Source organism: Cyprinus carpio, chromosome A4 (genome assembly GCF_018340385.1).
Source record: "Cyprinus carpio isolate SPL01 chromosome A4, ASM1834038v1, whole genome shotgun sequence".
Lineage (NCBI taxonomy): Eukaryota > Metazoa > Chordata > Actinopteri > Cypriniformes > Cyprinidae > Cyprinus > Cyprinus carpio.
Window position 1 is genome coordinate 20209753 of NC_056575.1, and position 16268 is coordinate 20226020.

General features: G+C 38.3%; 1 protein-coding gene across 1 annotated transcript in view; it reads right to left on the minus strand.

Annotated features, from left to right (window-relative positions):
• The window catches only part of LOC109081667, a 61465-nt gene that overhangs the window by 43929 nt on the left and 1268 nt on the right, over positions 1 to 16268 (minus strand). Inside the window, exon 4 of the mRNA XM_042746208.1 lies at positions 3297 to 3469. Coding sequence (XP_042602142.1) covers positions 3297 to 3469 — 173 coding nt within the window. The remainder of the gene's footprint in view (positions 1 to 3296; positions 3470 to 16268) is intronic.

A 16268-nucleotide genomic window follows, 5' to 3' on the forward strand; every position in this document is an offset into this window, starting at 1 on the left:
GCCGCTTATGCGCATATTTAATTAGATATAAGCTCATTTGCATAACTAAACATGTTTTGTCAGGAAACTTGCATTGCAAAAATTTCTTATAATGTATTTAATTTTATTGGTAAAGTTTCTAGTTCATATATGTTTAAAGAAAAAAAAATCCCTATTCACCTGCAGTGTTTCGCCTAAACTATTATTAAGTAGCTAATTGATTAATTCTTTGATATCAGTCAATGAAATCTACAGTTCATGTCCAAGTTTCTGTAGCTCCAAAGTTAGCTTAGTTTTCTCTAATTCCAGTTTTTTCTATTTCTAATTTTAGTTTTTGCATCCGCCAGTGTTATACTTCATAGTGTTTTTCTTTTCCAGGATATGGTTCAAGGTTATCTTGCTTGCAGTGCCTTTCTGTAACTCCGTGTCTGAGCCACTTCCCACAGGTGCCACTTGGGTGCTGTCCAAATCATTCTCCATTAATAATAATAAGAATACTAATAATAATAACAACAACACATCCAGCAATCTAAATGCGTGACAGGAAACAATCTCTTTGTTTGTGTAAACAATTTATTTGCAAAATGTTGTTGCCAATAGCTCTGTAGTTTCCGTAATGTTTTAGAGGCTAAAAAAATTTGATGTTTTGTTTTTAGACTTTCAGGCGGCCCGGGCGGGATTTTGGGGGAGGAAAATGCGTTTTGACAATCCGGATTTCCAAAAGATTGTGGTTTTTTTTTGAAAGGGCTTAAAGAATTGAGATATACGGTAAATGAAAAAAATCTTAGGCCTTCATGAACGAAATTATGTGGGGTCGTAGAGTTCACAGTCTAATTGAGTATTCTGACGTCAATAAGGCAGCCATCTCAAATTTTCATAATATTCAGGGAAACAGTAGGATACTGAATCAGATGTTGCACTTATTTTGCATGTTTTTTTTTTTTTGTGTGCAGTGTGTGTGTGGTTCGTGTGTGTTTATCCTCATTCCAAATGATAAGAAAAGAGGAAGCCAACAATAAAACAGGAGAAAGTGCAAAATTGTTACTATATTACTATACTATATAGTAGTAAAATGCATGTGAACAGTACTTTTTGATCAGTTCATCAGTAATATTCAGGAATTAATAGATATTGAATGGATGTTTGAACTTATTTAGCATTTTTTTTTTTTTTTTTTATTCTCATTCCAAATGATCAGGAAAAAAAGGAAAAAAAAAAAAAACAGGGGAGAAAGTAGTAAATTGTTACTATATGACTGTGCCATAGCCAAAATGCATGTGCCTATTTTTAGATCAGTTGACCATCTAATCCGTCCATTCAGGTATTCTACAGTAGGTGGACAACCAGAATGGGTAATACTCGACGCAGAGGGCCGTGGCGTTAAACTAGCAAGTCAGTCGTGTGTAAAAAATCATTCGGTGAAAACTGCCGCCAGGTGGCGCAAAGAGAGACGGATTGCCAACTGAATGTAATTGTAAAATGTTGGTTTGTAAAAAGGAGATGAAAGGACAAAGTAAAAACAACAACAACATTATAATATAACATTGTAAAATCCCTTAAAAACCATTAGAAAATTACAGACAGAGTTAATTTCAAAACATGTGGATAGTCTTAGGCTACAGTCTACGCATCAAAAATTAAAAGAAAGACCTTTACACAAAGGCTCTTACTGCATGCTATTGTTATTAAACAGTCATTACATAATAGACCTATAGCCTACTTAAATACATGGATTAAAAGCTAAATGTTTTCATTTCGGTTCATAGAAAAATGGTGATTAATCGGTTAAAATTTGTTACTGTGGGTAAAAAAAAATTACAATGTATACTTAGGAACAGAGTCTGGGCCTAATCTAGGCTATGTTGGTAACTATTTACAAGTTTCGCGTGTATGGTTTTATCCATTTTTTTTTCCGCTTTTTTTTTTTTCCTTGCTCAGCTGTGGATGATTTGAAAATGTTTGAAATAAAGGTTGCTGTCCCATTTTATACAGGAATTGTTCATTTTAAAAAAAATCAAATTATATTGTTAGTTTTATGCTAACATGCAATCAAGGTCTTTGGATATATAAGAAACAAGTTCATTTAGGCTATTTAACATGCACTGTGACATTTTACCGTACAAGTTTCAACTTATACACTCTTGAGATATATAAAGTCTGTTTTAATAGTATTGAAATTCAAGTTGAATCTAGTATAAAAAGGTTTATTTGCTTTTAAATTAGGTCTATGAATTATTAATATGTTATCATGACTTGCCACTGTCAGGAGAAATGGAAACTTCAGAAATGGAAAATAAGGGGCTAATTGAGATTCTTTTTTTTATTATTTATTTATAATAATAAAGAAATCTTGGGAGGGCAATCCATCCCCAGACGATCCAGCTGATCTGGGAGTTGATTCAGGGAAGCCCAGGTAGACCTGTTTAGATTCCCACAGAGGTCCTCCCACTGCCAGCTGTACTATTTCCCTGTCCCAGAGGCCCCCTGGAGTATGCGGATGCCACTAAGCACACAGCTGGCCTCACGGGCTCACACGCAAGTAGCGTTTCCCCAAGTGGTCTGCTAGCACAGACACTGTGCAAGGTCAGGCGGGACGAGGAACAGGTCCTGGTTGGTTGCGCCTTAACTGGGCCACACGAGACCTGGTGTTAGGAACTCCGCATGATCCTCGTGGCCAGCCCCTCCCTGGCACATCCCCCTGGGAGGGCACTCCTCTCTCAGGGCGGGGCACCCTATGGCACCCGGTCCACCGCTTTTGGAACACCTCCACGGTGTGGCTTTGGAGGGACGCGGCGACATAGTGATCTGCCACGGCGGTGGAAGACTATCGCTTCAGCTAGCCCCTTTACGGGGCTAAAGGCTTATGCTTTGGAAGGGATCGTATGTTCACGAATGGTGTTCTTCTCATGAGAAGACCAGGAGATGCTCGGGTCCGAGTCTTGCTTTCTTTGTCCTGCAAGGAAGGTGGAGCTAGGCTGAACACTCTACACCTTGAAAGTGTATGTTGGGCTGCCATGCAACCATCAATGATGCAGGGACGGCCGGGCGATTATGGGGAGGCATGAGTGACGTGGAGGTCTCCTGAGGGGTGCCAAGGGTTTAAATCCAACTAGTACACCCTGATACCCTCATGGGAATCTCTATTGTTCTGGCTGGACTTCAGAGGGGTCCCTTTGAGCCACTTGACTCAGTCGAGCTGAAGAAGTTCCTGTCTAGACCAGTCGAGCTCCCTGGTTGCACTCACTTCCATCAAGAGGGTCGGGGACCTCCAAGCATTTTCGGTAAGTGAAGAGTGCCTTGTGTTCAGGCCAGCCTACTCTCACATTGTGAGACCAGCCCGGAGGTAGTGCACGGCCAGGATAGGTGCCCAAGGTTTCCCCACCCTTCTTTCCGGGGGACCAGAGTGGTGAAGGGGCCTGCAAGCACACCTGCCCCTGGTGAGAGGCATATCCAGCCTTGACGTTGCGTGGTCCTGTAAGCATGCGCCTCTCTGCATATACGTGGACCGCACCCCAGAGCTTCAGAAGCTCTGAGCAGCTCCTGGTCTGCTTTGAGGTCAGCAGAAAGGGAAGCTGTCACTGGTATTAGTGGAATGCCATAACGCCTTGGCTGTACCTACCATGTGCCGCTCCTGGGGGGTGAGGGCTCACTCCACACGGAGTGTGGCCTCCTCCGTCCTACGCGCTGGCGCACGGCGCCCTCTCTTGGCAGACCTCTGTCGAGCTGGGGTCTGGGCTACACCTAACAATCTTTGACGAGGTTTACAACCTTTGTGTAGAGCCCGTTGAAGCAATCTTTCTTTGAAGGTTGAAAATCCCTTCCAAAAACTTTTTGTGGACGGAACAGCAGCATGGCCTTCTCCATCAGCGATCTTTTGTAATCACTCGCCTTTTGGGCACCCTCGGTACCAAGGTCAGTGAATTTGCACTGGGCTTTTGTGGGAAGGGTTTACGACCCTTAAAGGGATAGTTCACTTTGAAAAAAAAATTTTGGTATGTTTTAGATTACCTCAAGGGCATCCAAGATGTAGGTGTGGTCTTTGTTTCCGCATGTAAGTTTCAATTTTGATATTTTTAGGTCAAACCGTTCTTGTCTGTCAGTCATTTAATGCAGGTCTATGGTCACCACCACTCATCCCTCAAGAACATGCACAGAGCAGAGAACGTCCAAATTAAACCAGTTCCCCATTGTAATGTACATCACTGATGGCCTAAGACACGGAAACGAGCACGTTTGTGTGAGAAAACGAACCGTATTTAATAATAGTTTTTTTTAACTCTTGTACACAACCACGTCCAAGTGGATCTGAGGGCACAGGGCCGACTTCCTTGGTGTGTGACATGTGCACACGTTCTGGCTTAGCCTGCGCAAGCGTCGGAAGTGAATCTCAATCTCTCGCAGCACATGTGTACATCACACTCATTGTTTATTGCAGAGATTTCGGAAGTGTTACCTTTCAAAGTCAACACTAGTAGAGCTACACGAACAATTAATCACACTGTGTATTAGTTTATTATTTACTTATTAGTAGTAGTAGTAGTAGTAGGTAGTATAACATGCAATTGACTGCACCCTTATGAGTAGTACAACATAGTTTCACATTGGTTTGACTAGATATCTCTCTCATGTAAACACCATTCTACCAAATATATGGTGCCCCCTAATATCTATAAAAAGTAGTATCAGTATAATAGAAATGCAAGAACCCTCCCCAAAAATTGGTTTTACTAAACTTACATCAAAACTACATTTTATTGCTCATTGTGGCATGTAAATGCCAGCTTATACAAATAGAAAGGACACATACAACAGCGTTGTTCACATACCACCGCTGGATGGGAAACACCATACGGCACAGCTTGATAATGTCAGTACTATGCGATCCACAAGGCTCCTGTTTTGTAAAAAAATCATCAGGGAAAAAGATCGCTGCAAGACGCCTCCACAACTTTAGTAAGTTTTATGGGTGCGCTTGAATATCCAGCCCCGAAGAGCAATCAACCATACCTTCCCCCCCCCCACCAGAGAGAAGGATCAGAAAATGGGAACTGCGTGAAAACACCCTCACCACTCCCGGATGAGTTCGAGCGAGGCATAATGTAATTGTTTTCTTTTATTATTCATATTATATATATCATATAGTAACTATATAATAATACTGCACACCCTATTAAGGGATAGTTAGGACACCCAAATATTCAAATTGGTCATTAAGGACTCACCCTCATGTCGTTCCAAACCCGTCTGAGACCTCCGTTCATCTTCGGAACACAGTATAAATAGATTTTAGCACATTTTAGTCAGAGAGCTTTCTGTCCCTTGCCATTGAAAATGTATGTACGGTATACTGTCCACGTCCAGAAAGGTAAATAAAAACATCTTCAAAGTAGTCATGTGCCATCAGAGGGTCCGTTAATATTTTTTGAAGCATCGAAATACATTTTTGGGGGTCCAAAAAAAAAATATAAAAAAAATACGACTTTAATTCACCATTGACTTCTCCTCCGGGATCTGTTATGAGGCGCGTTCACAAAGCACATCCGGTTCGCGAACGAATCACTCGATGTAACCGGATCTTCTTGAACCAGTTACGACCAACATCGAACAGAATCGTTGAACGGTTCGCGTCAACAATAAGCATTAGGGACCACAAATGACTGACCGCTGTTAGCCTTTAACTTTTTTAACATGGCTTCACTCCCTATGAGTTCAAATAAATCAATATCCCGGAGTAATTCATTTTACGTCAAACAGTACACCTGACTGAAGCTGGATGACTCGAGCCCAGATAACGAACGAAAACAATTGACTGTGACCGGTCAGACTCTGCTTCACGCATGCGCATATCATCAGCTCCTCGGTTCTCGAATGCTTTGGACGCGTGTCCGACAGAAACGGTGACTTGACTCTAGAACGAATTCAATGTTTCGTTCGTATCTTGCTCGGTTCAGTCAGTTGTAATGTGTGAGGTAACTGAATTACTCCGGGATTTTGATTTATTTGAACTCAGAGGGAGTGTCATCCATGTACCCCAGTTAACAGCTTAAGTCATTTGTGGATTTAATGCTGTAATTGTTGAGCGCAACCTGTTTAAATCCAACAACGATTGCAGCCACTTCGATTTGGTGAACTTGATGGTGAATTCTAAGAAGGATCCGGTTACATCTTCGTGATTCGTTCGTCGAACCGTTATTTGCTGTGCACGCTATCATAACCGACCCCGTGATCGGAGTCAATGCTGAATAAGGTAGGTTTTTGATATTTTTGGACCAAAATGTATTTTCGATGCTTCAAAATTCGTAACTGGACCCTCTGATGCACATGGACTACTTTGAAGATGTTTTTATAATTACCTTTCTGGACGTAGGACAGTATACCGTACATACATTCTCAATGTGAGGTGACAGAAAGCTCCTCCGTACTAAATCTATCCATCTCTTATACGGTGTTCCGAAGATGAACGGATGTCTCAACGTGTTTGGAAACGACTGAGGTGATGTCAATTATGACTACTTTTGATTTTTGGGTCCTCTATCGGGTAAAAATGTGTCAATTTCAAATATGGTGTATACTGTGTAGCTTAGAGAAAATATAATCACAGGCTCATAGCTTGATATTTGGTCCTGCTTGAATTCGTTTCTAGAATGCACATAAACTCATAGAATTAACTAAAGGTTCATCTTAATATATATTTTAACTAATCAGTGTTTGTTACTTAATTTACCCCGACGCAGCTGTCCAATTGGAACACATCGGTGAGAGCAAAACTACGGCTACTTGCAAAAATGTGCTTTGAGTGCTTGTTTGATACACTTGGGGTTAACACCACTCACAGACAAAGAGGTACTAATGCACTTTACAAATTCAGACCACGTGATTGATAAGATACAAATGATTTATGAATTTGTAGTACAAGCACACCACACCCCGAGCAAAGACAAAATCTAATTGGTCAAACAAACATTTGAGGTGTCAAATTTGGCTTTCTAGCTTTAGCATTTGCTTTTAGCTTTAGCTTCTATCCATGGCGTTTAGTCCATCACCTTTAGACCGTTCCACGTGCTTCGCCCTGTCAGTGCCAGCTGCTCGCACTTAGCCGGACGAGGGAAAAGAAACACCACTAGTCGTGTCAACTTTTTACTTCTAGTCTTTTACGGATGTCTTTCTTTTCCGTTGAGATTTCGTGAGGGGAGTTTAAGTTTTGTAACACCGTGTATGGGAGTCTGACCTCGGTTCCCTTTCATCTTCAACCAGCCCACACTCGCGTCCACTTCACCAACGCCCACCACGGGCTTCCGGTCCCAGACGGCCACTTCAACGACTACTGAACGGCCCACCAATCAGCAACCTCGGGAAACCCCATTATTCAGCGACAACAAAGGCGAACCCCCTTTACACAGGGCAACGCAAGACACACTTACTTCCACCCGACTCTGACTACTAAACTGGTGTAGCTATCTAATATAAATTTAACCTCATTGAGGAACTCAGTGCGAGGGTTAATTAAGTGATTGATGGTTGTTCATGTCTATGTATTTCATGTATTGGCTGTAAACTTGGAATTGTTCACACATTTCATTCACTCAGATTAAAACTCATTCTATGTATCTTGCCCTAACTTTCTATCCTGCTGCAACTTTGTAGTTGAATGTGTGAGTGCGTGTGCTTATGGTGTTTAGATTAAGTTTATTGTCTTTATATGATTTATCTAATAATATTCATATTTCAAAAGATCAGTATCTTTGTGTTTTGTGCTAGATCAGTTAATGTCCCTTAAACTGCCGATCTTATTGACTGTGCCTAATTAATAGTGTTTTCACTATACTTTGGATATTAATATCCAGTGCAGATTTTGATGTTAAAACGGCTATCGTTCAAAATTGAATCGCTGTGCCGTCTCAATTGAAATCAGACCGTGCAACAGTGATTCTGTCACAATTCCTTTAAAAAACCTTAAATGATTGCCCTATTGGCGCTAAATTGAACCTGTTTCCCTTACATAAGTATCAATTTATGGATAAATACTACATATAAACCGTATGTGCGTGTTGCTGCGTCATATTTCATCACACAGTAAAATGCCGCCTCCCATGACCAAAACGGGTTGCCTGTGGATTTGTAATCTCAAAACAAGGACTGGTGGGAGGTTGTCCTGCTCCACTTCAAACAGCTTGCAGATTGAAAGAGAGTTTTATAATGACAGGACACGCATTTATGCAACAATCTATTAAAAAGGAAGATCACCTTGTTCCGAGCGTCTACGTCCTTTATGGCGTGATTTCTGTATCAATTGCACATGCGCATATAAAATCCTTTATTTTCGGCATCAAATCCGAAGTCGAGGTGTTTACCAACATCACTCCCATCCATCATATTATAACAGAGGAATAAACCACACACCGCGAATCAATCTAGATATAAATTCTCATCTCCGATCGAGCTCAATCGGATCGATTAAGGTGTTTTATATGACGTGGTTTTCATAGGTCCGATTGAGCCATCAAATCGATTAACAACCAAATTATTTTGTTTGCATGTAAGCAGTAGATCCATGAAGCTGAGAGCTCAACATTTTCTCTCCTGACATTTCCCTCGAACAACATTTGAAAATTGAACATGGCGGTAATGTTGGTCTACGAATTCGAAGTATAATTACATGTCTGCCAGTCTAGCCTTATGGAATCCAACTGAGATATTACACCATATTAGGAACTAAAGTCTATTTTATTACGTATGGACGTCTTGTCCTGATTTTGTGACTTTTGGCCCATAGAGTGGTAACAACAGCAACTCCACTACAGAAAAACTACTACTTGTTGAGACCAGTGGAGCTGATGCTACGGATGTATGAGGTTAATTTTTTTTCACCCCCCCTAGCAGGTGTGTAGCGTTCGTGCAGGAAACTCCGCATTCTTCGCTCCCGAAGTCACGCTTGGGATTCCCCAAAAACGTCGGCAAAATCATCTCCATCGATCTTTGTCAACTTATCCTTTCGCATTTGTAAATTTTTGTAATTTTGGACGTTGGTCCAACGCTGGTTGCTTGGGTTTTTTTCTTTGCTTTGAGATATTTTCCTTCACTGTATGCTTCCTGTACCATGTTTATAAACCGTTTCTGTACATCTTTGGCGGTTTGCGGGGAGCCAAGGGGTTTACAACATTCACTTTATATATCATTTTTGGTGGCCATGCAAGACCTTTTTGCTTATTATTGTTTTGTAGTGTAAAATTGCTACATTTGTTCTTAAAAATCAATGTTGGCAGCATTGTATTCCTCCTCAATGGCAATGTTTTCTCAGCAAAGACAAACTGCGATCGCACGCACACCCCTGTCGGAACATTTTGTTTACGTCACTTCAACATCTTACTTTTCGCCAACATGCAGTGCAAATTTAAGACCAGTCTTAACGTAACGACCAACCATGGACCTTCATTTCATGCAACAATTCTTTCCTTCCCCACTGGCATTCGTGGTACAGGGGTAAATTCTTGATGACGCATCTTACGACAATGACGCTATGTTTCAATGGCAACCACAGCCCCTGATGGTGGTTTCTAGAGATGTGCAATGAAAATAATCCCCCTTACCAATCACACCACACTTACCCCTATCCTCCCTGTCCACACGACATCAGCCCATCAGTTTACTAAAAAAGCCCCGTTTTGGGTCTTTTTTTCGCCTCGCCCCCTGATACTGATAACTCCATTCACTTCCATACAGACACTACAACATTTACTTTGCTGGTAACCCCCCTACCCGCAACAAAAACAGCTTTGGACAATAGTTGAAAACTTTGCATAAAAAGAAAGAAAACATATACTATTATTTTCTATGTGATTTTCTTAAGGGCTAATATAAAATTAGTTTGTATTTTTATCTTAATATATAATAACTAGCACTCACACTCTAACGATGTATTTTATATGTGTTTTTCCTGTAAAAATACCACAATACCTTAAGTGATAATACTATTATCCCATATTTCTTTGTAAATAGTTAATTTAATGCAGATCACCCCACATGTTTCTGTGTGAGCCCCCCCCAAATCTCCAGGGGCCCTCTATCGATTATATTTCACTGAGTCACAACAACCTATTTTCTGTCGTGAGTGCACCACAAAAAACCAACATCTCCAGGGGGCCTCATTTCACTAAACACGTGTCTCCAGCACAAGATTTGATGTGGTGCGTACAATGACGTACATAGAACCGTTTCAACCAAAAGTCTAGGGACTCTACCACTTGTACTTCATATGTAGGCCTGTGTGTAAATATCATCACCCCATCCTGAGTTCCTAGCTTATACATATGACTGTAGTGGTAGAGTGGTGCTACTACCACAACCCATGCACGTGTGTAGTCCTTTGTCCTTGGTACCTTACAACATCTTTCACTCTCCTCCTTTCATATAGCTGTTGTGTTTTTGTTATCACTGATTACAGATATATATAACTCCGTCTCTACTCAGACCTCTTTGTTTCCCACACACAGTTGCCATAACGACACTCACCAACCCTTACCTCTTGTACTTTACGGACATGTCATAGAAGCTTCCATACTCTCTTCTGACCCGTTGTCCTGACCTGCTCATACACTGAAGGTCTTTTTGCGCTAGCCTGGGACTTCGTAATGGCGGTAGAGGTATAACCTTCCGATAATAGTTTCCTTTTAATAAATGGTCATTCCGCAGAGACTTGTTTTAAAACTCCGTTTTACACACACATCACCCTAGAGGAACTTGGATTTCATCGGGATTCTTCCACCCCTCACTCTTACAGCAAACTCCAATAACAAGTAAACAGTGAGAAGTTTTCCCCCTGAATTGCTGACCTGGGTGTGTTCCAAACATAGCATTTTATAGTCATGAAAATCAAACGTCTTTCTTTCGGCATGTCCATTTTTCGGTGAACACAACGCAAACAACCCTAAAAAAGTTGCCATGGATACAGAAGTATGACCTTTCATCAGGTCGCAACATCCCCATTAGCAGAGTTCAGATAAAGTAATTGCGGGCATCTTTCCAGTTATAGCAAGCTAATCTATCTCTATTTTTACTATAAACAATTACCAAACATCTTAAAGGCGTCAGGCAGGCAAGTAGTCGTGTCTAAACTATATCGCAAACATGATTTTTAGATAAGACAAAAAATATCAAAAAACAACACTTTAAGAAAGAAGGATAGTTCTGCAACCGTTATTGCAAAAGCACTCCTTGCAAGATCGTTGCACCGTTATCAAAAAAGTATATACATAAGTGGGAGTCTTGGTGTTGAGCCAACCACTCTAAACGAATGTATATCACATTACAGGGATTTTTAGGCTTTTCAGATTTACATGGCCGACGACTTTAAATCTAAAGCTTTACTAACATTTGCTAGAGATTGCAACTCCAAACCAAAATTCACCAAATCCATCATTTCCTTCCAGCATTCTGTCATAATTTTCTTATTCAAATCTTTCCTGTTTAACAGCAAAAGTCGAATTATTCTCATACTTCTAAAAATAATTTCCTGATTGCTCTCATCCATTAAGGCTCCATCCTGTTGCTTTTTGACTTTCTGATCATCAAAAATTAATTCCTAGTTTACCTGGTTCATCTAACACAGTTTCCAATTGAGAAGATTGCTCGGGGAGGAAGGGAATTATGTGTTATTTTTTTTTAATTATTTTTTCTACAACCTAGGTCAAGCTACATATTTGCGTTAAAGTTGTGTGAAAAGCCTATAAAAGACCACTGGGAAGTAATTTGAAAGGTAGCTACAGTGTCATGGCTGATCTCGATGTGCCTGGAAGATTTGGCAAAACACAATGGCTGCGCAGAGACATGTTTACAAAGGCCCCACTGATTGTTTAGTGAGAGCCCACCACATGTAGAATAAAACTCAACTTTTAACATTGTTATATTTACCCTAAGAAAAATGGTGGTTTACTTTTCAAGGAGCATTAAAAGTGGGGTAGCCTATTTTAGTGGCTAGGCTACAGACAGGATCAATATGCATCTATTAGGCTATATTTGTAACACGTAAAAAAAAAATTATATTTATCTTTAATAAAATAGCATGCATTTTTGACACGCACTCCATACTTTGTTATCGTACCTTTCCTTTATTGAAAGAAAACTACTTGGGAAAAAGATATCTGTTTGTACACTGATTAAGAAATTGTTGCATGTTTTTTAAATATTTTTTTTTTATTTTAGTAAAGTGAGGCACTGTATAATTTCGCTCCCATTATTTAGAACTAACTAAAACAAGAAAGAATGAATTAAACCTGGTCATGATTTAACTTAATCACTGAAACTGAAAAGAATGGACAGATTAATATAATGTCCTCACATTTAAACTCAATTTCTGTCATTATAAATAACAAAGTGCACACGATGTAAAAAGAGCTTCATTAATTGACAACTTAAGTGATTTTAAAGGGAGCCGCCTTTACTTGCTTTTATACATTGTAACCCAGCAAACACAGAAGGTTGTGAGGACGTCACCAGTTCGTCGTCATTTGGTCAGCGCGACATTACTTTATGGCGACGTTCTGAGGATGTCGTAGTAAAGTTCCATTTTTTCGAATATCGGCTAATGTCCCAGAAACGTCGTGGGCACGTCCTCAAAAGACATCACTAGTTAGCCCCATGGAGAATGTTGTAGCGACATGGTCAGCTAGTCTCCAGATAACTTTGCATATTATTGCACTACATTTATTATTATTGTTAAGATACCATTTGGATAGCCTTTTATTTGAGAAATATACTAAATTCATAAAGCATTTTAAAAGATGGCATGAATTATTTTCAATATATATAGAAAATATTTGCGGAGCCCCTAAAGAGTCAAATAACAAATAGTTTGCTAAGCAAATAGTGATAATGTTTGTCAGTGACAGATTTATTGAAAGAGGGCACAGGACAAGTTAACATTTAAACTAGCAGCACTCGTCACTTTAAGAGTTAAGTGTGCGACTGCGCGTGCCCATCATTTTGTTCTGTAACGATCAACTTCCAGCGGACGGAGCGCTATAAATCTGCCTTTATTCATAGTTTTTACTGATATAATGTTAGATGTCATCAAAGAGGAGTAGTGTTTTGTATTTTTGTCGTTTTTTTATTTTTATTTAATTTAATAAATAAATGCTCTGTTTGGTTAATTAGCTCACTAGCAGTCACAGAGGCAGTCAAAGGTAACGTTAACTGTTAAAATCTAATACTTTATTAAATTATTTAAAATTTAACACGATAAACTATACAGCATTCACTTTCTAATTCTTAAAACTTTAACCGTAGTAATGTTAATTAGTTTGTTTGACTGCCTGCCGCTCGCGCTTGATGATGCTTATGCTAGCCATATTGTAAACTTGAATATAACAAGGTATCCACGGGTCTTAAAAAGTCTTAAATTTAGTTGTATCAAATTTAAGGCCTTAGAAAGTCTTAAATTGTACATGAAAGCCTTAATTATGATTTCAAGAGGAATTTTTCAGAAAATGTATATATTTCATATAGTTAATATCACATGAAGAGTGACGTTTTTTTCTCCAAAAGTCAGCATGATTACAAATGTGATATTGACTATACAACAGTTCAGTAAACAAGGAGTTAATGTTAAAATACTTAAGTTTTAGACACCTTATTTCCTGTGTTTTGCTCTATTTCTTCAACAAAAATAATTCCAAACACAGCCATAGTGCTGTTTTGCGTCTCTGAACAACACAACGTGTTTCGTTTATGAATAAATTGCCCATGTAAATGATTCAGTTCAAACGCAATGACTCAGTGACTAATTGACTAATTGATTAATTTCACATTTAAGGTACCTTTTCATTTTTTAATTAATTTCAAATGTCAGTTTTCAATGTTTTATGTTTAAAATATCAAAGCATTATTTATGTATTAAAAGTTAAAGTATTCCATGTAACTCAGAGCTGCATTAAACAGTGTGTAAATGCATCTAAATGCCACTTCAGTGTTTCCTCTGCATTGCAAAGATCAATTTGATTTAATTTGCTTGGTAAAAGCCCAAATGCAAGAATTTGACTCAAAAGATGGTACACACTTTTAGAAAAAATGGCTTAAAGGTAAAAATGGCCATAAAACTAGTTGGAAATGATTAATTTCTATTATTGCTGTGAACGTACCACACAGAAGATGAAGAATATCAAAAAATTCAGGAGCCAGCTGTTAGCACAATTAGAGATAAGATATCAGCACAATAACACACTCTTTAGCAAAATATTATTTAATTATCGATATATATTTAATATATCGATAAAATCTCAGAAAATGATCAAGATATAATTTTTTGTCAATATCGCATACCCCTAATTCATATTATTTAATTTATATATTTTATCTATAATAATTGTTAAAATTAATATAATAATTAATACTTTTGATTTTAAAGGCTGAAATGTAAAGTTTAGCATTTTATAAAACGTTTGTTTTTGTGAAAACTTGTATCTGAACTGTAAATTATGCTTTTTACAGACATTACCCAACCCCGCTCATATGGTATTAATTTTATTTGTGCAGGTCTTAAAAAGGTCTTAAATTTGAGCCTAAAAATCCGGCAGAAACCCTGTTCAAGCTTCTGATCGGATTTACTCTATTGACATGCGCACACTGCATAAATATACAGAGTTTTCTGCTAGTTTCTTGCTATCCACACATGATATTTATCTACTGTGGGTCCTAATTAGGTGATGACCAGCACATGAACTGTTGTGCTGTGCTGCTTACTTTATGAAGCAATAATAGTTCCCCTTCCTGCACCCAAAACCAGTTGTCTGTGGATGATAGTTTTAACCTGTTAGCCAGCACCCCCTATTATGGGACTCACAGTTGAAAGTGCCCTACCTAACTTAAAATTGTAACAGTTCCTTACTTCAGTGTGTTGCATAATTTTGGTGTCTTTGGAAAGAAGACTCTTTGGGCTGTACTTTTTATCAACCAGAGTTGATAATGCTCAAAAATATTAAAAGTTATAGACACTGAAGTGCCTTGAATTTTTTTTACCACACTGATTTCTTTTTTTTATTTGATATAAAAATACATAAAATCAGTCCAGGAGCAATCTAGAAAAGTAATGGGTTAAAAGTCAAATGTCTCATGAGTTTCTATTTCAAATCTGAAGAAGATACCATGAAAAATTAGATTCCTGCAACCATTTTTCTGAGACTATGTCTAGTTCCCCCACCCCCCCAAATATAAACAATATTTACTAACTGTATTGAAGGTTTCTACAAACTATTTTAGTCATTAAACATACCACTGCATATTTTTTTTCAATTATAGAACAATAGGCAGAAACTTAGACATCATATAAGTGATTTATTTAAGCACTAGAAAGATACAATAAGAATGATCTGAGTAAGAAAAAGAAATAAGAAAAATAAAAATGTTTTAACTTTGTATGCCAATTACAGAACATCCTGAGATTGCTAGAAATGCATGATTTACTATGAATTCTGGTCATATAGTCAATTGATGTGCTGATGGCCAGTTATAGAGATGGTAATAATACTAATGCGCCATAAAGTCAATAAAGCACTCTCTATTCATATAGATGGCGTTCACATTGATAGCCGTGATTACACAGTAATAGCGAGCTGATTTGCACTCAAACAGATGGTTGTCATGCAGATACAGGCACATTCAACATAAAACACACTCACACATATATAAAAAATTGTGAAAAATAAAAAAATAAAGAAAAAGGCGAAGTTCCGCTTCCATCAGATGACAGGTGCATCAGAGCACGCATCACGAGCCGTCACGAGAGAGCGCCAGAATTCAAATAAACAATCTTCCGCCTATCTTTCATTTTTTTTTTTTTTTTATATTGATTTAAATTTTCTAAGACACTTTTTGTTGGTAAAAGTCATATGCGAGTAGGCGTCAACTATCATGAATTCACACCTGAGAAGACAAAGGCCTGCATAATGAGCTGCATAATGAGCCATTCAGTCAGCTGTGTCACTGAGAGAGATGTGTTACAAGAAAGAATGTGAGGACAAAATACATGTATATAATTTTATGTTTGTAGTTTATTTAGAATATATTTAATTATCCCACAACATAATTTAATATTCACTTGTGAGTGCAGTTTATTAGGAACAATCAAAGCTGACTTTTAAACTGAATTTTTTGCATCATTACTCCAGTCACACAATCCTTCAGAAATCCTTTTAACAATCTGATTTTCTACAATCATTATTATCATTATTATTATCTTATCATTGTTATTATTATTATTAATGTTGAAAAGAGCTGAGAATATTTTTTTCAGGTTTTTT